This window comes from Lepisosteus platostomus, chromosome 2, assembly GCF_059453375.1.
Source record: "Lepisosteus platostomus isolate fLepPlt1 chromosome 2, fLepPlt1.hap1, whole genome shotgun sequence".
In the NCBI taxonomy this organism is placed as follows: domain Eukaryota; kingdom Metazoa; phylum Chordata; class Actinopteri; order Semionotiformes; family Lepisosteidae; genus Lepisosteus; species Lepisosteus platostomus.
In genome coordinates this window covers 8,928,119-8,952,955 of record NC_142612.1, presented here as the reverse complement: position 1 = coordinate 8,952,955, position 24,837 = coordinate 8,928,119, and the positions used below count along the sequence as shown (strand labels likewise).

The 24,837-nt window shown below is 40.0% G+C and overlaps 1 protein-coding gene and 1 long non-coding RNA gene across 2 annotated transcripts in view; one reads left to right on the top strand and one right to left on the bottom strand.

Moving 5' to 3' along the window:
* Nucleotides 1–19,233, bottom strand: part of LOC148675868 (ankyrin repeat domain-containing protein 10-like) — a 47,185-nt gene extending 27,952 nt beyond the window's left edge. The window contains exons 1-3 of the mRNA XM_088596986.1: nt 18,865–19,233; nt 12,227–12,379; nt 8,154–8,245 (exon numbers count right to left, since the gene is read on the bottom strand). Coding sequence (XP_088453112.1) covers nt 8,154–8,245; nt 12,227–12,379; nt 18,865–19,062 — 443 coding nt within the window. The 5' untranslated portion in view covers nt 19,063–19,233. The remainder of the gene's footprint in view (nt 1–8,153; nt 8,246–12,226; nt 12,380–18,864) is intronic.
* Nucleotides 19,234–19,243: 10 nt separating this feature from the next.
* Nucleotides 19,244–20,820, top strand: LOC148675867 (uncharacterized). Its single transcript, XR_015924875.1, has 2 exons — nt 19,244–19,320; nt 19,695–20,820. It is a non-coding gene; the product is annotated as an uncharacterized LOC148675867 (long non-coding RNA).
* The last annotated feature ends 4,017 nt before the right edge of the window (nt 20,821–24,837 follow it).

Genomic DNA, 24,837 nt, shown 5'->3' with positions numbered 1-24,837 from the left:
CAATGCAGTTAAAAATAAATAATTGTTTAAATAAAATATCCCTATGACCTTATCTGTTTAAGAAGAGAAAAGGTCTCACGATTATAAGGGGGGATAAAAAGCCTTTTCTTCAGTGTATAAAGAACATGTGCCACAATCTTCACTTTGTGACATTCAGGAACTCTGTATTTCATGATCTAGATCCACAACCTCACAATTCCATTGGGCCTCAGACAAGAAATGAGGATACTCTTTCTTCAAAGGTTACACTTGTCTATGGTTCCTCCTAGAAAAACTGTACAGATCTGACACCCTATCTCAAAGCATTCCCAGCCTGCCACAGTTTTGTTTCCTCCTGTCTGATTAAATAAGTGAAATATTCTTCTTTAGCACTGTCATAGCAGACGTGTATGTGTATAACTGGCCTTAATAACAAAATTCCATCTCCTTCCTCCACATTTAAATTCCTCCTCGCACAACAAAAAACTGGGCCTTGATACAAACAAAATCATCTGGTCCAAGACTTGTTTCCTGGGAACCTTTTCTTAGATGTGCTCATATTCTGCATCACAAGTAATTCAAGGAGAAAGAGCACACTCACTTGAGCAAGTTCTGAGGCAGAAAGAAGGCAAACTTAACAATACCTATATTGTTAAATATTAAGCTTCTGGGTGTGAAAAAATTAAACAGTAATCATTCAGCATACTGATCAAAAGGCCTTTAAACCCTTGCCCTTCAATAAGGGTTTTATTACTTAAGAGACAAATGCCGTAAAAATGATATTAGTTGTATTGCTAATTGTAAAAAAAAAAATCATATTGACCTTTCACTAATATTATCCTAAATGCAAAACATCTACAGTCGGGGGACTAACTTCTTTTCAATGTGGCAAATTTGGACAGATTGCGTTTTAAAATAACTTTGTGTAATGCGATTTAAAAATCCACCCGTACATAAAATCTATTAAAATAATTTAACAAAGAGGGAAAAAATACAGAAACTGGAGATGAAGTGAAGTCTTTATAATTATGCAGTAAATTAGTATTTCTGGTCAATTAACCAACTTAATTTTTTTTTTATCTTCTGCCTTTAAAAATCTACTTCCAACGCCATTTTGTAATGTTATGCCACTGACGAGTCATTCGGCTCTTCTAGCTTGTCTGGTTGCGAGTGGCCAATTGACCGAGGAATCTCATCCACCCGCGTCTTCGAAAGAAGATGGGGTTTCAAACTCAACCCAATGGCTGGGTTGCTTGTTCCATACTCCTGTAACCCTTTGTGTGATGAAGTGCCTCCTGTTTTTGGTTTTAAACGCACTTCGTCACAATTCCCACTTGTTTCACTGTTTGTTTTGAAGAAGCCCACTGCGTTGACTTTGTCAATGCCTCAGGGGATTTCGAATACCCAAGTAGAAAAAGGACTTCACCATTCACAAATATCCAGTGTGTTGTGTCTCTATAGCTTCTTACACATTGTGAGCTATCCTGCCTGCAATTAACACCCTTTCAGCTCCTCCAGCGACACTAAGTTGGAAACTTGTCTAACGGTCATCAATCAGTCCAGCAAAAGGTAATCTTCTGGCTAACTTACCACCAAAGGTGAAGTGTTGATTCCTGTAACTGATATCTAACAAAATTCTTGTCCAAGTAAGAAACAGAATTCACCTAGTTGTGTTCTTGCCTTTATAATCTCTCCCTCTAATGTTAATGAGAGTGTATGGGAATATTTTTACATCAGTCTATATAGTGAGCATATATTAAATTATTGTATAGAATTTTAAATTAGAAGCCTCCATAATTGTATGATCACAGCAGAATACTCTATACAGTCTTTTAACTGCCTTTATTGATTCTATCAAGAAATGGATCACCCCTGCCAAGCACTTTAGCTCTGATTTTGAGAATTTAAAAGAATCCCATCACAGAGAGAGCTTACACATCTTAGCAAGCTGTGCATTTATGGAAACAGACGAAGAAATGTTTCATTCAGCATTTCTGTGCCAAGAGACAGGCACAAATCACATTTTGATTCTCTAAGTGTTTAAGTAATTTAGAATACATTTTAGACATTGAAATACCATACCTTCATGTGTTTCCACAAAGGCATACATATTGAGCATTCAGCTCAATAGGTAGAATTAACCTGTCCATCCAGAACCCCATGAACTGTAGACTAATCCTTTTCAAATAAGTCTAAGTGATTTGAAATGAAAGCTTTTGGTATCTGCTAAAATTGTTTTCATTATACTTCAGTTCTCCATATTATAAAATTCGGGAAGGAAAATAAACAGCTCTTTGGCAGCAGCTATATTAGCCTCATCTTTATACAGTCCTTATAGAAAGTCTATACCCCCTTTCAAAATTTTCTCTTTTTGTTGACTTATAGCCTGGAATTAAAAAACATTTTTTTAAATGTTTATTTTAATTAAATAATTTGGTAGGATAAGGGTCTACCTGTCTTACCCCCTCTTTAAATAGCAATCCTTAATTGGCTCAAAATCACAGAGCACATTAATTGGCAACTCACACATCATGAGTGTCAGAGTATAATGACACTCATGATTTCAGGATAAATTCAGGAGTTCCTTTGGTTTGTTCTGCCGGGTAGTGCATGTCAAAGCAAAGACTCAACCATGAGCACCAAGTAGCTTTCAAAAACAAATTGGGAACACAGCGTTGGTGAGGTGCAGATCAGGGAGTGGGTAGAAAAAATGTATAGGCATTGAAAACTTGTGAAGCACTTTCCAGGGGAATGTTTATGGTTCCACCTTACCTAGATCAGGCTCTTCCTCAAAACTGGTTGGCTGAACAAGTAGACTGAGCAGAGAGGCTACCTAGAGGCCAAAAGCTACAGGCTTTTATGGCCACAACTGGTCAAAGTGTGACAACAGTATCTCAAGCGCTCCACAGATGTGGTCTATACGCAGGAAGGATGCCAATACATGGTAGAGGCAGCATCACGTTGTGGAAATGTTTCTCACAATGCAAGTAATGGGGCACTTCTCAAGAAGTTAAAATGTAGGAAGCGAGATACTTGAGGAAAATCTGCTGCCTTCCACAAGAAAGCAGAAACGGGGAAGAAATTCACCTTTCAGCCTGTGAGGTGACCAAATCACACAACCAAAGCCAAGCTGGAGTGGCTAAGGAACAAAAGCATAACCTTAATCCAATCGTAAATGTGTGGCATGACTTAAAGATGCAACACACCCCAAGGAACCTGACAGAGCAACAGTTCAGTAAAAAAAAAAAATCAAATATTGCCAAATCTAGGTATGCCAAGCTGGTAGAGACCTGTCTCAGCAGACTCACTGAGGTACACAATGGCTGCCAAAAGTACTTCTACTAGGTATTAACTCAGGGGGTGGAGGCTTATTCAATTATATTTCATTTTTATAACCTTTTTGCCCCAATAAAAACCTTTTCCCCTTTTAAGCATCTAGATCTAGATCAAGAGGGTATAGACTTTAGAAGTACTGTATACTTATGGATGAAAACATGTACATATTTTGCTTAAAGTTTAAAATGCCAGGTGCTTTAATTCACACAGGTATTACAGATATGGGAAGTTTCTGCTTAAAGCCCATTTTCAGCCACTAACATCTGAATCTAAAACTGAGGCAGAATGCGAGTGGGGAAAAAAATCCAAACATCTTCTGGGAAACAAAAGCTCAAAATGAAATATGCAAATGTCCTCTTATTACTACTTTGGAAACACCTTTGTAAATAAAAGCACTCTTCACTGAAATAACAGAAGGGTTACAAACCTGTTCACTAAAAGGTGCGTTTGTACACCAGCCTCCTCACTGCCACAACACATTGGCCAAGGGTGAAGACGTGTCCTTAAAATACTAAAAAGAGCTCTATTAAATTTAGTTTTTCAGTTTTAACATAACTAAACTATTCATTCGACTACCAAAGAAATTAGCGTTGTTCAAGGCCTTAGTTTTATGGAAAACATTCGTTTTCTTTGCCAAAAGCGACTTCACAGCTCGCCCAGAGCCGGCAGCAACCTCAATTCCACACGGAATCAGCCGTCTTCATAGTCCAAAAGAACTAGCGAACTGCTAACAGTTCTGTATGACAAAGGTTCTTCAGTGCAAGTGCAAAGCAAATAATGTCAACTGCGAAACTCTGCATCTGCAAAAGGAAAAGCTAACCACCACCACCTTAAGAAGCCCCCCTAAGATCTAAATCCAAAAGCTCAGCCCTCTTAGTAAAATTCTGGTAAAAGCTGCAAAGAGCAATCTTGTGCTTTTCTAACTGCTCTACCGTGAAGGTGCCGACTGTTGGGAAAAACAGATAAATGGCAACTGGCACTTACTGCAGGTCAGCGTCCTCCTCCATGCCTGTATCGCTCGGCGTTTCAGCTTCTTCTGTGAATTAAGTCATTTTCACCCCACACCCTTCTTTAAAATGTACTGATGTCAATACAGGATACTACACTATGAGATCTATCATGCATATCATCTGCCTCTTGGCTTCAGTCAGCTATTCTCCTGCAGCCACAATGGGTTTCGCATTGGGGTTTACAGGCCTGTTCTTACAGTCTCAAGATGGGATGGGCAACTCCAGCTCTCTGCGGCCATAGTCCTGCACAATTCTATGGGTACTCGTCAATGGGCGACTGCTTCAAATGTAAACTTTTAGATGCCTACAAGCTGTTGAATGAAGGAAGAGCTGAGGTGGAACGAGAATGAGCAGACGCCATGGCTCTCAAAGGACTGCAGCTGCCCTGGTCCCGCCTGGCACGTGCAGCACTGAGGCTGAAATAACTCTTCACCAACTCCTAGAAAAAGAAGCCTTTTCATTGACAAGATATTGCAGAGAAAGTCAATACGCAAAACACAGGACGGCATTATAAAAGACAGCTTACACGGGTGTATGGAAACAAAAGCAGAATAAATAATCGTTAAATTGTCTATTTGATCCTCAACTCCCCCACCCCTCATTGCTTGAGTCCAGCAATGTAAAGGACAAGAAATGCTGACAGCTCAAATATTAACAAGTGAGGTCACGTCTTTTAGCACCAAGCACCCATACATGGTGGACTATTTACAGCTAGGGTTAAACCTATTCAATTTTGTCAACTCAATACTTGAAAACCAAACTGAAACGTCTCTTGCAATGAAAACTGGAAAGATTAGTACTGAAATTGCAAGTTTATTCCAGGACACTGCTGCACACTACTTGTCAATGAAAAGAAACCGCTCTGGAGTGGTCTTCTTAAGGGGAGCACCACATGTTTCAAGTGAGGAATGCATCACTTACTCAGCCCCAGTGCTGACAAAACCAAACTCGGCACTCAAAAACCAGGCATGGCGTAGTTTTTCCCCCAAACAAAACACCTAGTGAAATTTTACATTTACAGCTTCATCATCACATTAACGTCATCACTTATAATGGGGGGGAAAAAATAACTGCAAGAAGAAAATGCCTTTTATAGTACTTTCAATTCATACATTTTTTCAGTACTATGCACGTTAAGGAGAAACCAGCTTCTGTGGGCACTACTTGTCCGTGTGTGCATTAGGCTAATCCTGTTGCTGAACAGAGCTGAAATTTGTTTGCTGATTTGAGAGTAGATGGTGAGACATGGACCAACCATGTGGAAAACACAAGGAGGATGAAATTGTACTGCATACTAAATACTTTAAAGCAACTCCTTCCCTTGTGGTAAATTTAATCAGCAAAGGGACATAGTTGTGGATCATTATGAACTTTGGAATAACTCATAGCAACCAGTACACAGTAACCTAACATAAGTCCAGTTATGCCTTGTGTAGTAAGGCTGGGCATGACTCTAAAAAACATTAATAATTTTCCTGGAAAATTTCCATAACCTAGTTCACGTTTAAGGAGAAAAACTTTCAGCCAGCTTGGCTCCATTTAAATATTTATAATAACCTCAAGAAATACGAAAGAGAGGCAGGACAAAAAAGTATGAAGGACAAGTTTGTTTAGATTTTGAAGGGTTTTTATATGCTTAGTTTTTCCAATTAATGGCTTTTATACGAGAGCGAATACTTTTTTGCCATTCTAAATATCACCCATATTTTGTTTCGCTAAATACTTCATAGCAACACAAACATATCTCCAGAAATCTGTACATTTACTAAATTTCACATGCTTAGAAAATTGTTGGCAATCTTTATCTGAAACGTATCACAAAATCCCTTTTATTGGCCTAGTAGTGATGTGGGAAAATTCAAAAACTCCAGACCTGATAACCAGTCTACATAAAACACAGCTAACCAGCAAAATGTACTGAAAAAATGCACAAATGGAAAATAAAGGCAGGGAATCATGCCTTGCAATGAACACACTCCATTATAAGTGATATCTGTTGATGTAACCCGTGTTAAAAATCAAACAAAATTTGGGCCATGCACATTCTATGATGACCCAAAAGAACAAAACCTGCAAAGCCCTGAGGCCAGTTTCAATCCCAGGATTTGACAAGGTAATGACAACTGCAGGCAGAAGAATAAGTGACTGAGTTAATGATTTAGAAGGCTTATAGCTTATATTTCCGTCCGCAAATTTAATACTCGGCACTTCATTGTTTGTTTTCATATTCCAATTTTTTCCCACAGTTTATTCAGTCTAAAAGGAGTATAAAATAATAAAAACATCTCCATCAAAGCAACTTCATACTTTATATTTAAAGCTACATGTCTGGTCACACTACTCCAGGATATGTGAAAGATTAAAATTTAATTTTACACATCATTCAAAACAATGACTGTGACAAAAAATGAAATCAGAACATGGAAACAGACAAGGAAACTTTGTCGCATGACCAAAAGATCTTTAAGCAAATCAATTTATCTGTGGTTATAAACAAATATTACTTTCCATGGTTTAAATACAGATTGGATTAAAGAAGTAATTGGATTTTGATCTATTTACTCACACAGACATCATGTTAACCATGTCAGGCCAGCCCTTACACAAAATGACCTCGGCATCATCATGTGTGCTGCGATAACATCTTGCAGGCTTATCTATCACATAAAATCAATTAATCTTTATAATTGTAGTGCTGCCACCCATTTTGTTAAGGGCGTGGTTTAATACTTTACCCTGGAAACATTACCAAACATTGTAGTAAACACACAAAACTGCTTTTTATACAGGTACACCAGTCATAAAACTAAGTCTCTCTTATCGCCATTCCCCAGAGTTAAAAGAACCTGCCAGCTTCTCACGGTACCGGAGAGGAACTATAACCAAATGAACTGTCCCGATTGTTTCCTCTATTACACCCACCTTTGAAAGGGAAAAACGTTCATTCACAAGAAACAACCAATGTGTTTCATGTGAGGAACATTCAAATAACCTGAATTTCAAAGCCTGTAATCACAAACAACAAATGGTGTAGTAAGTAAGTAAAGGTGAAGTCCACGCTCAAATTCAGACATTCTGTTAAGCTGTCCTCAGCTGTGCTTAAATCCTAAGAGCCAAAATGTGTTTCTTTCTTTATACATGTCAGCATGGAATTAACCTTTAGTTGTTCCTACGCACTGAAGCCTCTTCCCGGTGTAAAATAGTGGCAAACAGAATCAATGACTTCGGAGTTCTTGTACTTCTCCTTATCCACTACCTTCAGAAGCAGGCTGGAGTCTTTCCAGGATTGGGAAGAGACATGGGCAAAGCATCTCGGGGATAGATGTTTAAAGAGAATATTATTCTGCAGAAAACAGGATGTACCGCATAAAAATCAATTTTGTCTGTTGTGCTGGTAATATTTTTTTACTTTTTTCAGAATACAGGTAGTTAATCTCAGTGTGAGTAAATAAAATCTTTTTTTCCCCAAAAAATGCCAATTGTAATTAAACATTTATGAAATCTTTATCAGTGCGCTGCAGCCAGAATCAAGGATGCTTCTGCCCGCATTTAACAATAAAAATGAAGAAATGTGCATTTTCCCCCTATTAAAAGTAATTAGAATTAGACACTTATCAGTGGGTAAAAAGGTGCTTCTCAACTATACACAAATTCATGCAATATTACATTCTAAAAAATACTTCACAATCACCTTCTACCAGAAGAGTTTAACACGTAAGTAAAATCAATACAACATGTGTTAATCCTTAAGAAACATTTCATTATGGTTCCAGAACTAAGTGATGAGCATCACAGTGACTGTGTGCATGTTGCACTCTCAAGACTTACTCTGCTTTTGCTCCTTGCAATAAAAGAGCATTAATACACTCCATGCTGCCAGAGCGGGCTGCCTTGTGAATTGGGGTTTCACCCACGTAATCCTGCAAAGAAAAGACAGACACTTTCAGGACCCAGCTGGTGTTCCCTTTGAGGACCGGAGCGCCATGGTGTTAGAGGGTGGCTGTTCTTCCCAGTTTGTCACTTCTGAATGAGCTTGTCCACTTTCACCTCTGTTGTCTGCCTGCTGTCTATCTTCACCCATATTTCTATTGACAATACTCAATATTGTAACTGCGCTGACAACCGTTACATGCAGATGATGTATCACATTTTTCCAGCCTTATGTGGTAACTCTTCTTCATAGACCTCCATCAGGGTATGAAACCAATTTCTCCAAGTCTGTAAAGGAGAAACCCATCTGCCTGCCTGCCTGCCTGCCTGCCTTTCCTCCTTTCCCATCCCAGTGAAATATTTTAATAACATTTTTAAGCTGGTGGATGCAGACTTGAACAGATAAACACACTGTCCCAATTCTTTACCTTGCTGTCTGTCCCTGTGAGGACCGGGCTAGAGACTCCATACTTAAATCTCTTCTAATATGGAACGGGAAGTCACCATGTGCCACCACCATCATCTTTTCGTATCACAGTTCTGCAAGGGACATAACTCTTCCACATTTTCAATTTGACTTCTATTCCTTTGTTTTGCAAGTCAAATAATATGCATGTCTGAACTGTCAACAGAAGTACCTGGAATGTCAATGCACTACATATAGAAAGTAGAATGCCAACAGACAATACACAAGGGCTTCCCATATTGCACATAAGTATGTGCAATATGGGAAGTATTCAATAAAGCACAGATTCTTTGCTTGCATTAAAATGTCCAAATCTGGCCATTTTTGCTGATTGGAGAGGATAGTTCAGCACTTCCAATTACAGATCAGCAGCTGATTCTTATTTGACAATTTTGCAGTATATCCTTACAGATCTTTTGCTGCAGATAAAAGCCATCTTTAAATTATAAGACGGACAGCAAACAAATGGTTAAAAACAGTACGACCATGGAATTACGACCCTGTAGGCTGATCTTGTCAAATTTTACAAGCTAAACAAGGCTAGTCCTGGTCAGTACTGGAACAGGAGACCTTCAGGATAGGCCAGATTGCTGCTGCAGGGAGTGCTAGTTAACCAGTAGGTGGCACTCTTCCCTCTCAAGCAGAATTTCCTCTACAATGCATGTTATAGAGACAGGGGACATTGTGTTGCAGTACGTGCTGGACGTTGGATAACTTATCAAACTGAAGTCCTGACTACCAGGTTACTAAAAATCTTATGGAATTCTCTGAAAGAGCAGAGATGTTTACTCCAATACTGGGGACAATCGGCAGTCTAAAAGTCCCCTGTAACTAATGATGCAGTTTCTGAGTTCTTTTGCCGTGTAGTGGGGCTGCTGGTGCACAATGGCTACTGAACAGCTTTGTTGATGGACTACGTGGGTCCCTTCCAATTTGTAATACATTGGGATTCTTAAGAATCATTATTCTGTGAACACTGCATGCTTTTCACCAAATGTATGGCACCTTAGTTGTGTGAAGAGCCAAATCCCATGTTTCAAGATCACAAAACCGTATTGTAAATCTACATCACCTGTCAAAAAGCAGGCCTTTTCTCCTGCAGGTGTCTACAACAGGGTTGCACAGTCCTGGTCCTTGGGGGTCAGTAAGTTTTTGAGGTTTCATTTCAGCTTGGCTCCTAACAAGCTACCCCAGTGTGTTACTCATCTCTTTAGGCATTGCTGCTTTTAACAGACCTTGAAAACCTGCAGACACACCACCCCCCTGGCACCAGGACTGTCACCTCTGTGGTAGGAGAAAAACGTTCCCTTTTTCAAACCCCATGTCTTGTCGGGTGGCCATAAATACTGCACCATTAAAGCAAATTAGTTACTGCCCCCCTGACCAGGATCCCTGCCTCAGGGGCTGCAGAGCAGAACTGAATGGTGATTACTCTCCATTTGCTGGACTGAAAACCGGCTGCAAAATCAGCTCTGCACAATGACTGACCCCAGGAGACAAGGAGCGTGCAATTACAATGGAGTCAGGCATGGCCTTGCTCAGCTCCCCATCCTTCTGCGGTTCATCCAGTACAACGGAAAGAAGATATAACTCCATCACTGCTGAAACACTCAAAAACATATACACTGCCCCAAATACATGGAGTATGCATAGATCAAATAACACTTCCACACTAAATAAACACGCGTGTAACCGCTTCACAAACTCCATTACAATTGCAGTCTTACCTGACAAATACCTGACATGGGGATACAGCTAAAAAAACACCTTAGATTAGAAACTTACCTTTAAAGTACAATTTCTCCACTGTCACTTAAAGCAATGACTTTCACGAAACTTATTTGGCGCAACGTGAACTCGCTAATTTCAGACAGACTTCTCAGAATTGATTTAAATACTTAAGGATACACCTTCCTCACACATGGCCCCTGTCATGAGCTCAGACAAGCTTTTCTCTTTCGGCAGTCTGAGCATTTTCCAGAGCTAAGGGGTGGACTTAAACCGCTTGTCTGAAAAAAGAGCCCGGGTTTCTCCTGTGAAGCCTTCTTGGCTCCAGACCTGCAGCTGAGCCTTCCTAATTGGATTGACTTGTCTCACGGCCTCAGCCATTTTCATTTGGAAACCACAAACCGAGCGGCAGGGATGTTTCAGTTTGACCCTGGGATCCCTAATCAAACTCCACCCCACAGTGTACAAACCTTAAGTGCCAGTAGGACACAATCATCCCACTAATAATACACACTCGTACCCCGATATCCGAACCCAATGCGTTCCTTCCTGTTCGAATGGCAGGAGATCGTAAATCGAAAATAAAAATTCCATTATTTCTTGTGGGGAAAATTCCACCCCATTCCAAACCACAGACAAGTTCACTTAAAAAACACTCTAAACATATCATACCTTACAGACCATTAAAGTCTGTAGCAAGCAAGCTTAGTGAACAATGCAGTTCTACTCTAATAAGCCAACTATAGCTGCAAAATAATTGATGATATATCATATTTACATTTTTCATTATCCTATCCAAGCGATCGACTTGAACGATGTGCCTACTGTTGTCGACTATTACGCCAAAGAGTTGCCAAAATACATAAAAAATACTTGAAACAAGCAAACTCTTCCTTAGGGCCCATACAAAATATCCACAAAAGAACACTTTGAAAATAAGAGCACAAGCTGGGATCATAAACAAAGCACTGCTGCCTCATGGCACCCTTAGCCACAAAGCCTTGTGGCCACGCAGAAACAAGCAGCTGTTCGGTGGCGCTGAATTCAGATGTTCTCGGCAAAAGTCGGTCACTTACAAACGTCAAAGTTCGGATTAGGGAAATTTTGTTCTTATAACGAATTACAAGGTACAAATTCTTCACGCTCGGATTAGCGTAAATTTGAATACCGAACGTTTTTGTACCGCGGAACGAGTGTACTATGAGGTCTATGAGAAAACAAGTCAGTAAAATGCACCTAAACACCTGAGTATCTTTAACTGGAGTAGCCATGGATGTACGATAGGCTAATTGAGCCTTTGTGGGACCATACTTTCATTTGGGGAAGGAAAAACTGCTCATTCCAGGCGAGGGCTGCAGTAACACGGACTTATCCTGGAAACACCATGCACCAGGCAGGATAACTCCCGGGACAGGAAGCCAGTCCATGGCAGGGCGCAACCCAGGTCAATTTAGATACGTGAATTAACCTAGACAACACGCATTTGGAAGACGAGATGAAACAGGAGTAACCAGGCGAAACCCACGCAGGCCTGAGAAGAACAAGCAAACTCCATAACCGAAAACAGGAACCAAGACAGGTGGGGCAGCAGAAGTAACTGCTGAACTATGCTGCCGCCTGGAATATGGATTTTTACCGTCCGATTATTTCAAACGTAACAATAGTAAAACGTGAAATGCGACGTGGGAAGGCCGCCAGGCCTGTGGCCACCGACCTCTTTCCCGAGCGAGGTCGGAACCGGCCCGGCCCGCTCCGCCTCCCGTCCGCGGGCCCTTACCTGTCTGTTAATGTCAGCGCCAGCTTGAAGCAGCCACAGCAGGCACTCTGGGTGGCCGCCGAAGGCAGCGATGTGGGCCGGGGTCTGGGCGAAGCGGGTGGTCGTGGCGTTCACCCCGCTCCCGACGCCGACCAGTTGCATCACGCACTCCAGCTGCGAGAGAGAGAGAGAGAGAGAGAGAGAGAGAGAGAGAGAGAGAGAGAGAGAGAGAGAGAGAGAGAGAGAGAGAGAGAGAGAGAGAGAGAGAGAGAGAGAGAGACGCAGGGTGAGTGCACGAACACCTCTGGGCCCGCTCCGCGCAGACACCGGGGCCAGACCGAGACGGGGCGGAACGGCAGCTCCGCGCCATAGAAGTGACGAGGAGAACAGATGTTCTTCTTCAGCCTTCAGACTCCTAACTGTAGCAACACGGCCTAAACGTTTCCTCTTCCTTCTCCCCAGTGTCGAATTATCCTCTACCTGTTCTTTTGTAGCTCTCCCCTCAAACCCCTTGGTGCTTTTATTGTGGCAAAGTTGTGATTCCGGCCTGTCCAGTCCTGTCCTGGAAGGCCAGTGTGTCCAGCTCAGCTGTAATTGGCGTACGTCAGCCTAGAATGATCCATACTATCAATCTGACTTCAGCTGCAGGTGCTTTAAAGGAAGATGCCTGGCATACCTCCACACACCCCGAAATGTGGACGATTTTTAATGGCGTTCTACGATGTTAAAAAAAAGCTGCCGTGAATTAATTCTGATCCATACCGAACAGACCATTTAAAAATCTGCCACGAGCCACTGTGGGGCGACAGATCAGACCACACGTTTCCCCGCAGAAGCAGTTCTGGCTGCAGAGGGCCACCCCTAACGTAGGGCTGAACAAACACGATAAAAGCAAAGTCAACAGCAGCTTGTGCTCTGCTCAGCATAGAGCTGGTAGGCATCAATATGTCACAAATTGGAATTTTATTGTTTGTTTTTTTTTTCCAGGGCCTCCTGTATCGTGACATTGTTATTTTCCAATAAATCTTACCACAGAATGCAGAGCTTGCTGCCAGGAGCTGGAGGCTATCTGAAAGACATTACTCATGATGATTCAATGTGACAGCAAATCCAGTTAGGGTGTCACCCCATGCCCACAACGCAGCTCTTTCACTTCATGTGCAAACGTTCTCTCGCTGATGGACAGGCGAGCTCCTCACATTAAACACATCATTTCATATAACATCAAACTTTCACCAGGTTAAAACGATCAGCTCCGAAGTACAGAAAAGCATGGAGGAAGCAGGAGAAAAGAGAAACTTAGACCAGTCTGTAGCAAGAGCCTGAAGCAGAAGGTTCATGCAACAGAGTTGATGCCTCAGTGCAACATGACAATTACGGTTTCGAGGTACTGGTTTTTACGTGGCAAGGTTCAAAAGCACAGGAAAAAAAACCTTCAGTACTGTGTACTCTCTAGTAAGCATATTGATTCTGAGTGCTTCTTTGAGGTTCAAATAAAAGCTTACATGTCGCACTGACCAGATGTAATGCAGTAATAAAAAAAGCTGCTCTTTTATATAAATCCATTTCACCTTCTTTACAAGTCCCAGGGCTTAACACTTTCTACACCATATGCTGTGCCTTGATCATAAATAGTGGCAAGAACAGAACAGGGGGGTGTCCGTTACCAAAACTGAGGTTTATAAACTGTTCCTAGAGCTTTCTTCACTTTGAAACTCAACAGAACCTACCAGTAAAACTGGCTGTGTGGTATATGGCACTACCATGAATTAAATATTTTCACTGCACAGAAACTGAACATCAGAGTACAGTAAAACACTCATGCAGAAGACTGAGGTATGAGTCTATACACTATGGTCTTCAAACAAGTCTGCAATTTGATTTATATGGCTTGTATGCATTAAAACATCAATACGGGCGAGGTTAATAAGTAACACTTGCTAAATCTGTAAACCATCTGTTCAGACCTGAGTGTATAGGAAGATATTCACTATGTAACAGAGAAAGTACAAACATTTCAACAATCCCTGTGTTTGCAGAAAGCGTAATTGCTACAACTGTCTTCATTTCTAATAATTCTGCATTTATCAAAATAGCTCTTTTCCCCCCCATAACAAATGAAGCATCATGTGAAATACCCCGGCTGTGGTTCCACACTGTCGGGGAGAGCACACTTCAAGACTACCCACATTTACAGCGATGACCAGGGCTTGTCCTGTGTAACGCTCAGCTGCTGTTCACATCATTTCAGTGTAGGACGGGCTTGACTTCTTGAAGGCATTTGAAAACTTAAAAAAAAAAACACATTGTTGCTTGCCTTTTTTGGAATACTGCTTTACGGACTTCTGTTCAAATCACTGTATTTCTTTGATTCCTGGCAGACCCTGACAGGAATAATCTCTTTAACGCTCCCCAGTTTCATTGTTAATTAAACCAGCGAGTTCCATGAAGAAACAAAACTTAAAATACTATATTCAGAAATGTTAAAACTCAGGGCTGGTAATTAGTTGTAGGTGTGTTAACATTTGGGATTAATTTAACAGGCTTGATGATCCCCTGACTGGTTGAAAAGCCTGCTCTACATCTTTCACTCTCTCTAAAGCAGAAGTTTTGATAACAGATCCACCTATTAAGCCTACAAGTGCACAAAAAGCTTAAAATAAATTACACACTGAGCAACACTGACAAAGGAAAGTAACAAGTCATGTTTGGTAAGGAGAATTTAATTGAAAACAGAACCATTAAGGGTGAATCACATTTTCCTCAGGCAGCACACTGCTTATGACGCTTAAACCAATTTTACATGAGAGTAAGCCCACAGTTGAACACAGAACTATCAGCCCTGCACTTTAATGCCAGCTGACTGACAACAAATGTACTCACAAAAGACTTTAGACCTTAAAGAAGAAGCATAAGGGAACTGAATATCATTGGCAAAGGAGTTATACGTCACCCTGTTCATGTTACCACCATATAAATGATTGTACTTAATTGCAGAGCTTAGTGCATTGCCCCCATTCTGGTTTAAAAAACGCACTACATACTCCCTCATCTATCACACGCGGTGAGTTTTTTTCAACACCGACCACAGTGGTGCACACTGCCAATATCTACTCCTTCACGAACGGACGTGGCAGTATCGCGTGAACACAGCTGCCAGACAGAAAAAAAACACAAGATGGCATTTAGACAAACAGGCTCTCATCTTTCTTGGAAACTGTCCCAGCTTATGTGAAACAAGAGGCTACTGTACACTCCACAAAAAAAAAAAACACCACTGCATTTGCATTATATATTACTTCTGACTCAGAAGAAAAATCTTCTGGTAGCTCTGACAGTTGAGGTTCCAAAAAAAATAACTTCAGCGCATTACAAAATGTTTTCTGCCCATATGTACAGTGTCAGCACCAACTCTGTGTTTCCGTTTCCAGAAATTGAAACGCTTCTGCCTCGGGAGGTTAATCAACCTGTACGTCCATCTCTGACCCGTCTCTGCAGAAACAATACATTGAGCACTTCAGATTACCTAAGAACACACACAAATGAGAGGAAGGAATTCAGCCCCTTTAGCAGTTAGTAGCCAACTGAACCAAGGATCTCACCCAGCCATGTCTTGAAAGAAACCAGGGTATTGACTTCAACAAGACTGGAGAGCCTGAACTGACGGACTCTGACGGAGTATACAGAGAAGTCTTGGGTCTCCCCTGATGTTTAATTGTCTGAATGATATATTCCAAATTTAGTCCTTTCTGATCTGCTAAATAAAAGATTGCTTCCACAGATACCCCTCTGATAAGGGGCTTGCTGTTCAATGAAAGTACTGTACTTGCCTGAAGTCCCATTTGAGAATATGTTAAGTTTTAATTTTAATAATTAGTTTTCTACAGAAGTGATGCTGGTTAGTGCTTGTGAGGGAAAGCTTTTTACACTACAAATCATTTTATTTAAACTTGTATAGTTGACACACAATTATCCTCCTGGACTTTATCACTCCACAGTATTACTGCAGTGGCTCTTGTAGTTGTTTTGTAAAGAGAATCTAGATTAGAGATTATTCAGTCCTTTACTACTCTCAGTTATGAAACAAAACAGGAAATTCCCTTTAAAGGACAACTTTAATTGCATGTATTTTCATGCATGTTCCGTATTCTCAAGAGAGTGTTGACTTATTTTGCAAAAGTAAAGGGTGTTTTTATTTCCTTGGATGGAATTTACTGAGCATGCGAGTCCAAATTTGTAAAAATAATTTCAGAGCTTTCAACGTCTACTGTAATCATGTGGTTTGAAAACCGATTTGACTGAACTGTACTTTATAAAAAGCTCTTTCAATTATTACAAATATAATGGTTACGAAACTTGAGAATAACAAAAATACTGAGCGGGATCATCAAAAATTAAAATAGATACTCACAACACCCAAACTGTACAGATATGCCAAGAACATACCCAAGTGGTTGATATAGGTAGAGGCACTTGATCTTTGTAACCTGGCACAGTTCTGGCAAAGGAGTAATAAATCATTCAAACTGGGATAGATGAATACGAACAACGACAACAACAAAAACTAAAGAACACACGACACAACTCCCGGTATTTAACTTACCCCTTATTTACAAACAAGGTGTTTCGGAGGCCAACGTGACCAACCAGAAAACCCTAGACTGCTAACCTAGTACTAAGATGGCTGGGAAACTGATTTCCTTTACAAAGAATCCCTGGGTTAAAAACATTCTCTCCTTCTTAGTGGATGCATTTTTTAAGGGTTTAATTTGCTTTAGAGCATCTGGATTTTTAAGAGAAGAGATTAAGTTCTAAACTGTATTGCTTTATTTAGGACACAGGTGTATCTCTCTCTCTTGCTGGCCTGAAACAAGAACGCTCACCACACATCAGCTATTAGTGGGGAGGAGAGCAGAGAGTAATGAAGCCAATTCATAGAGGGGGATTATTAGGAGGCCATGATTGGTTAAGGCCAATGGGAAATTTGGCCAGGACGCAGGGGTTACACCCCTACTCTTTTCGAGAAACGCCCTGGGATTTTTAATGACCACAGAGAGTCAGGACCTCGGTTTTACGTCTCATCCGAAGGACGGCACCTGTTTACAGTATAGTGTCCCCATCACTATACTGGGGCATTAGGACCCACGTGGACCACAGGGTGAGCGCCCCCTGCTGGCCCCACTAACACCTCTTCCAGCAGCAACCTTAGTTTTTCCCAGGAGGTCTCTCATCCAGGTACTGACCAGGCTCACACCTGCTTAGCTTCAGTGGGTTGCCAGTTGTGGGTTGCAGGGTGATATGGCTGCTGGCTTATGAGTTAGCTCATCAAACTCAGCAAACGCCTCGTCTTCCTACTCCTTGCTCTGAAGCCAAGAACTGCAGATACAGACCCCCGTGACTCTTCAATCGATGACTGAAAATATTGTCATATTAAAATGATTCAGCATACAGGTATATGCTATGTAATACTATTTTGATACTATAAATATATAGTATCTCTTAATATAAAAATAAAAATATTAAAAGACATAATATACCTCACAGCCTTTTTTAAGCCTAGGCTTATATTCAGAAAAAAAGTCTTAACAAGCCAGCGGATCACTTGTGCGTGTCTAATGGCAGGGCAGTTAATGAGCCAGCCGGTATGAACAACAGCAGACACTGGTCCCTCAGGACCAGGGGGTGTTGAGAACCTCTTAGATAATTAGGAAGCCAAAGTCTGGGGCGGTTATTTTTCCTCCGAGAGGCTCTTTAAAAATAACTCTCTCCACACTGACTGCATGAGTTTTTTTCCCAGGCACCGTTCCTGCCCGGAAATTCAAAAATCAACAGGCGCGGCCTTTTTACCTTAAACCTCGTCTCTTTCCCGGCACTTGGGCGCAGGTTTATGTTGGCGCCTTTCAACTTATTGGTCAGCGTGTAGCCAATAGACAGCAGACCACGCCAGAGAGCCTGCCTGAGACGCTACTGTAATTACAGGATTTTGTATCTACTACAAAGCGACGCTGTCTCTCGTAACACCTTGCCGGGTGTCGACAATTAAAAACACAGAGAGACGTATATACCACAGAACACACAAAAACAACAACAACAACAACACTGGTCTTAACAACACCCCAGCAAAGAAATATTTTCAGGTTGCAGCGCCTGATGTTATGGAAAACACGGTAATACATTTTTTTGGACAGGACGCTCGTTACATTAAAGGAAAAGCCATTTTGAAAAACATTTTTTCGCCACACTCAGATGGAGACTGAAAAAACAATAAACACCGCTCTTCACCCTATGTTTTTATCTCCCGAGGAATGTCTCCAAACTTAAAACCAGTTTTTTAAAAACCTCTGGCTTTTTAACCTGACCTTAAAAAAAAATGAAGTACACAACGACGTGAACAACGCCTGTCCTCATCCCAAATTCAAATTCTAAATGTGTTCCTGTGTCTTTTTGTGTGTGTGTGTTTGGAGTAGCGAAAACGATGGGATAGTAGTAAGTTATCGGAGATATTTCTGAGCGCTACGCTGAAAGCTCCTGGAATTTGTAGGTGATCCTTACAATGGCGGCTTTTTCTTTTTTCAATTTTGGGGGAAATTCGCCCCGGTGATGAATTCCACTTCGCGTTCGCTTCTGTGACGCAGCGCTCAGCAGGGAAAACGTTTTACCTTTCCGAAATGAGCAGCCCAGTGTATGGGAGTCCAGCCGTAGAAGGAGTCTTCGGCGACCAGGTCCGCCCGGTTTGCGGTGCGCTGCAGCAGCGAGCACAGGGCGCCGATATCCCCATCTCGGCAAGCCCTGTGGAGTGGGAAGCGAATGTTCAGCACCTCTTCACTCGAGAATCCCGACTCGAACCCCACGGACATCGTTCCACGATAACAGAGTTCGCCACTGAGAAGGAGGAGGAGGAGGAGGGGGGAAGACTTAACAAAATGTACCAAAAAAAATCTTTTAAAAAAAACATACGCTTCTGTAAGCGCTTTAAGAGAGACGCACGCCGCGCCGCGGGCAGAGACAACCACACACGCACACAAAGAAACCCAACCTCGCACACACTCAGAAGTGAAACTTCAAGAAACGCCATGCAAAACCCGGCATGGACTCCCATGGTAAGCAAGACGGCGGTCGACTCGCATCTCCGGCCTTACCGAGATATCCAAAGCACACGAAATCCCGACATGGATTATTTTCTCAATATGTTTGCGCTCAAACCAAAACGACGGGTTGGTGGCGTTTGTTGAACGGTGATACATTGTTACATACATAACACACTCCATGCATAACATGCATCCAGGAATTTTAATTTGAAAGTTTATCTTCAAAAGCGGATTAAATAAAACATTTGAAAGATTCTCTTCTTATGATCCTATTGACCACCTTCCAGGACGAAGTTAAACAAACCAGTTCTATCACATCTTCAAACGGCCAGTTTTCTTTTTAGTGTTGTGATAAATAATTCATGATAAAATGCCCGGCTTTTCAACCTGAGGTCATGGAGGGGACGACGACACAGGATCACAGACCGGGCTGGGGAGGCGGAGCCGCCCAAGCTGCAGCCATTCAACAGACTGAAGGACAAGGAGCGAACAACTGACAGACTGCAAGGGGACGAATATATATTTATTCCCCCATACAGCGAAGCATTTTACGGAAACGGACATTTAATTGAAAACTCGCCCTTGCTTTCGCGTGCCTTGCGGCGCTGGAAATAGTTGGGTGGGAGTTTTGAAAACACCGACTGCAGAAATTCATGCTATGTTCTCACCTGGAAGATGGGTTAGTCAGAGTTGCCGCACAAAATAATACACAACATTCTTCCAGGACTTCTTCAGCGTGAAATATTGCAAACTACTTGTCTTTCTTAAGTGTTTATTCACAAGCTAGGCATCAGACAGATTTGACAGAAACAAACCTGGCTATCCCCACTCCTTATAATCTATTATTCAGTTACGTGCGAAATTAAATCAAATATACTATTTTTAGAAACTAAATTTGGACATCCAGCTTGTCCACTGAGAAATTGTGGTATGAACGCATTACTTCCTGCAAGATTAACAGGACGGAAAAAAATGCTAATGATCTTAATATCATTAAGCATTTTTAGAACATAAATTTAGCAACTTAACTTTTCCTGTATAAAACAATTACCGACAGCAGTTCTTAGCTCATCACAAATTGACACATCCCCCCCAAATCCCACTCTTCTCTATAACAGAATTTATCTGTTAAAAATGAAAATATTCTAAAAAATAATATGAAAAATTTTGGTACTATCGCAAATATTTTAAGTATTAAACGTTTTCTTAGCTCATACCTTGACTGCTAGTTAAAGCAGCCAAATTATCTTGACGGGCCACGTTGCCTCCTTCAGTTTGTATGATTTCTAATGTTTTAACTAGGCAAAAATGCAATTAATTAAACTGTTTTTCCATAGTGCATGGGTTATCCCAGGAAAAGCTAAGCCATTGCAAAGTATTTGTAGGACAGAAAGAATGATATAAGGGCTTATTTAAAATATGATTGAAAGAAGTCTCTCCAGAAAACGTGCTTTGTTTTGCTTCTCTCATTATCGGCAGTGTTGAAGATATATCCAGAAAGAATATATTCAAAAACTTTGGTGTGTTTCTAAATTATGTCAGTCCCTCCTTTGTAATGTGCTCTTAACGTTAAAGCTTTGCTTAATGTTAAGGTAATCAATTCAGCTAATTGTGAATCATTACAAAACAAACACATTTTCAAAAATAGTGTTCAAGCTTATTTTTAGAGTACAGTAAAAAAAAGAAAATGAAAGATTGCAGAAAACTTCTTTCGCATGGCAGAGATGGTTTTGGGTAATATTTTTTAAAAAGTGGGTTTTATCTGTGATTTTTTTATTTCAGTTTTAAAACTCCCAGTTTTAAATTTGACCGATGGACTCCACAGCTACCCCTGATGTTGACACAAAGAATTGTTTGGTCTTTGTGTTCAAAGTCGCCACCATCCAATTCTTCAGAAAGCAAACAAAAAAAGTTTCTTAATTTCTAATGTATACAGAATATAATAAAACACCAAAGCTGTACCCCATTACCTAGTGACACTCAGATGAAAATAGAGGAAAAACAAAAATTGTTTAATAAACAGTGTTTAACACTACATAAATCAGTTTCACACATCCTGCATTGGACATTAAATTACGCACATTCCCAAACAATGCGATGTAAGAAAACATTTGGAATAATCAAATTTATTTTGAAGTTTCACGTTCAAAACCAAAGTTACAGCTAACAATTTTAGAACCTTCTATGATTAAGTCTGGGATGCTGGTTTAGAAAAGTGGCTGATGCCTAATTGGCAGGCAGGAGAATGGTGAAAAAGAACTTGTGTCTTAACATTTTTCCGATGGTAAAACACATTATATCACATATGAAGTATGGCAAGTGTGAGTTTTTCCACACATATGTAATGCAGTACATTCAATTTTACTATGAAGCACCCTGGACTCAGCCCGCATGTATTTGAAACATGACTGTTGTTCCAGCACAATGAAACAGAACCCAGAGAGAAGATGTTTGTGTAAATTTGGCTTTAAAACAAAGCACTCATGCCAGGTTGCAGATGGGTGTTAGCGTTGTGTTATCCATTTATCATCAACACATGTTTTTCCTTGACAGATTTCCCTTAAAGGAAATCGGGCAATGTTTTTTTCTTGCAGCGTATTGCTCAGTAATATTGCTGTGTTACTGTTTGTGTTCGCATATGTACTGTGAAGGGTTTAAGCATATAGTGCTGATAACTTCAAAACCACATAAATATTTCAGGTGTGCTGATTGCTGGAAGAGTTCCCCATGGGACGCAGAATAAAAATAATTAATCCACAATGAAAAATGATTGAAGTAAATAAGCACAGTTCAGAAAGAATTTCAGATGAAAGCTGAGAAAGAAAAACAAGCCAAATTAAAAAAAAATACATCATTTTAAAAGCAGTACAAGAAGCTGATTACTGACTTATGGTTGTCACAAACATTTCTTCAATCATAGCAGACTGTGTTATAGCTAATGATTTTAATTTAAAAAGTTTAGTTTGTGTATTAATTGCCAATAATATGATTATAGCAATAAGACAAGGAAGAAGACAAAAACAAGTCTGAAATGGTAGGTAAGTGGTGGGAGAGATGAAAATCTTATATAACAAACTAAGGTGATTTTTGTTTTTTAAAATGTATGCTTTTAGAATTCATCATTTAAATGTTAAATTCATAGCCTTATCAGTGTCACTGCAGGATGAAATGAGTTCCTTGCAACATGTAACATGCTTGGAGATCCTTTAGAATAAATGTGATTACTATTAAGTTGTTTTCTTAAATTGCCCTCCCGGGGATGAATAAAGTATTTTGAATTGAATCGAATTATCATCAGATAAGAAGGTGATACACAAGTATTTTCCTGATTGCCAGTAAGCTGGCAGCAGCTGTGCTAAAAATTCAAAGAATTCATCACAGAAGGTGCTGAAATGCAAATACACATAAAGTTTATACAGTTAAGGTAAATATTATTCAGTCGCTGTAACCTTCCATTAAACTACTTCCTTCCAAGAATATTGTTTGAAATAAAGTTTTGAATTTGTTCCATATTCTTCTCTTCATTTAATTCGGGTGTCAGAGCCTACCTTGGCAACCAACAGGTACAACACAGGATATGCCCTGGACAGGACACAGATCCGTTACAGGGCACACAGTGACACAAACACGCACAACCACACACCAGGGCCTATTTACCCTATTTTATTGTAATGACAATAACTGGTCGTATATGCCTGTAGGGTGGTGTGTGATAGAAGCACCAGATTTAATTGGCTGTGCTTTTATTTTAGATTAAAGAAAAGCTGAATTTCACTACCTTTCTTTAGGATGTAGTCTTATAGTCTCTACAGTTCTTAAGTAAACCTCTCAGCCCCTTTTCTAAAGCACAAGTGTCATGTCCTGCCATGTAATTGTCTTCTGGGCTTCATGGTGATGTGGCTTTTTTCCGTCTTGTGATTATTTCACCAACATACTGTATCGCATGTCTCTGTCCGTAAGGATAAACTGCAAGGTGACCTAATCATTATGTTATGAAGAAAGGAATTTTGTTAGCGGTAGGCTTATCCAAAACGACCCATTTGAAAATTACAAGTTTAACCCCGTTGTTCCATGTTTTTAATTTAAGATCCCAACATGAAATTTGTCATCATCACCAGAAACGTTGTTGCGTTTGTTATTCTCAGCGGTAGTAGTAATATTGGTAGTAGCAATACTGTAGGAAGGAATAGTAGATGTTAAAATATTTTAGAAAGACACAAATGATATTTTAATCATTCTTATATATAAAACAGATATGATACATGTTGTTACACAACACTATGAATTCCCAAATTAAAGCCAAATAGATCTAGAATAAAAAAACAATCCCTTAACGGAAAATAATTTTGTAAAACGATTTTCGCTGCAAGGTCTCCCTCGTGTGGAAACAGAAATAATTACACGGCGAAAAAATTAGTTTTGTCGAAAACTCTAACATTTTATAGATTAAAAATCATTAATATTTTCAAGTGTCTAATATCTTAAAGTATCCTTTGCTTATAGTTTGTGTTTGTCAATTTATTGATCGTAACAAATAAACGATGATTACCATTTGTTGTATAAGAGTTCTTTATCGGTTTGTAAGCATTGCTTTTGCAGTATAATTAAATCGAAATCAACGAATTTCGAAAAGAAAAATCACATCTAGCTAATAAGGTGCTGGTATGTTCCAGTGTTGGTCCTTACATAAATGTAACTGCATTTCTATTGTTCTTTATTCAAACTATTATTTAAAAAACATTATGTAGCATTCTGCAAAAGCGAAACAACAACATAGAATGCACAAAAACATTCACAATACATAAAACAGCTTAAACTGCTTAAATTGTGTGAATAAAACATTTATGGAACATTATAGGAAAATATTTTCACATAAATCTCACCACTTAATTTAATGTATTAAACCGATTATGAGAAATGTATGTATTTAACCGACAGTTTATAAAGCATGTAGTCTGGCTCATTCACAAGTTCTGTTAGGAAAGCATTGAAGTCAAACCGTGGAACAAAATAGGACAAAACAGGTCGTTTTAAGCGAAAAAGCATACTAGGAGTCTCCACAAGGCGGCGGACTTTCGTATCCAAAAGCATTAAGGTGCTATATCTGAAGCTTTTTTGGGAGATGGGTAAATAATTTGAATTATCCTTTCATTAGAAAAATATTTTGAACGCCCACTATCATTTTTTTTTAAGTATCAGTGATGTGTTTTTCCAGGTTCGAGATTGTCAAATTATAACACAAATACTAAATCAATAAAATACACTACAGGCAACACAGGGGTGAGAACTATTCCCAGTTCAGGTTTACCCCCACACAAAACAGTGCCTTTCCTTTCACAAAAGCAAAATGCTAGAGGTTTTGCATATCCAGATGCTGCCATCCTATTTCAAAGGCCACACATGTCAAACCATGCAAAAGTATTCCTGTGCCATGCAAATATACCTCTCTGAATACCATTGTAAGTGGCCATGTCGCTTTTCCGTGTCCATGATGTCATCTGCCGGAAGATCACTTGTGGGAGGCAATGCAGGTTGTGTGTATAA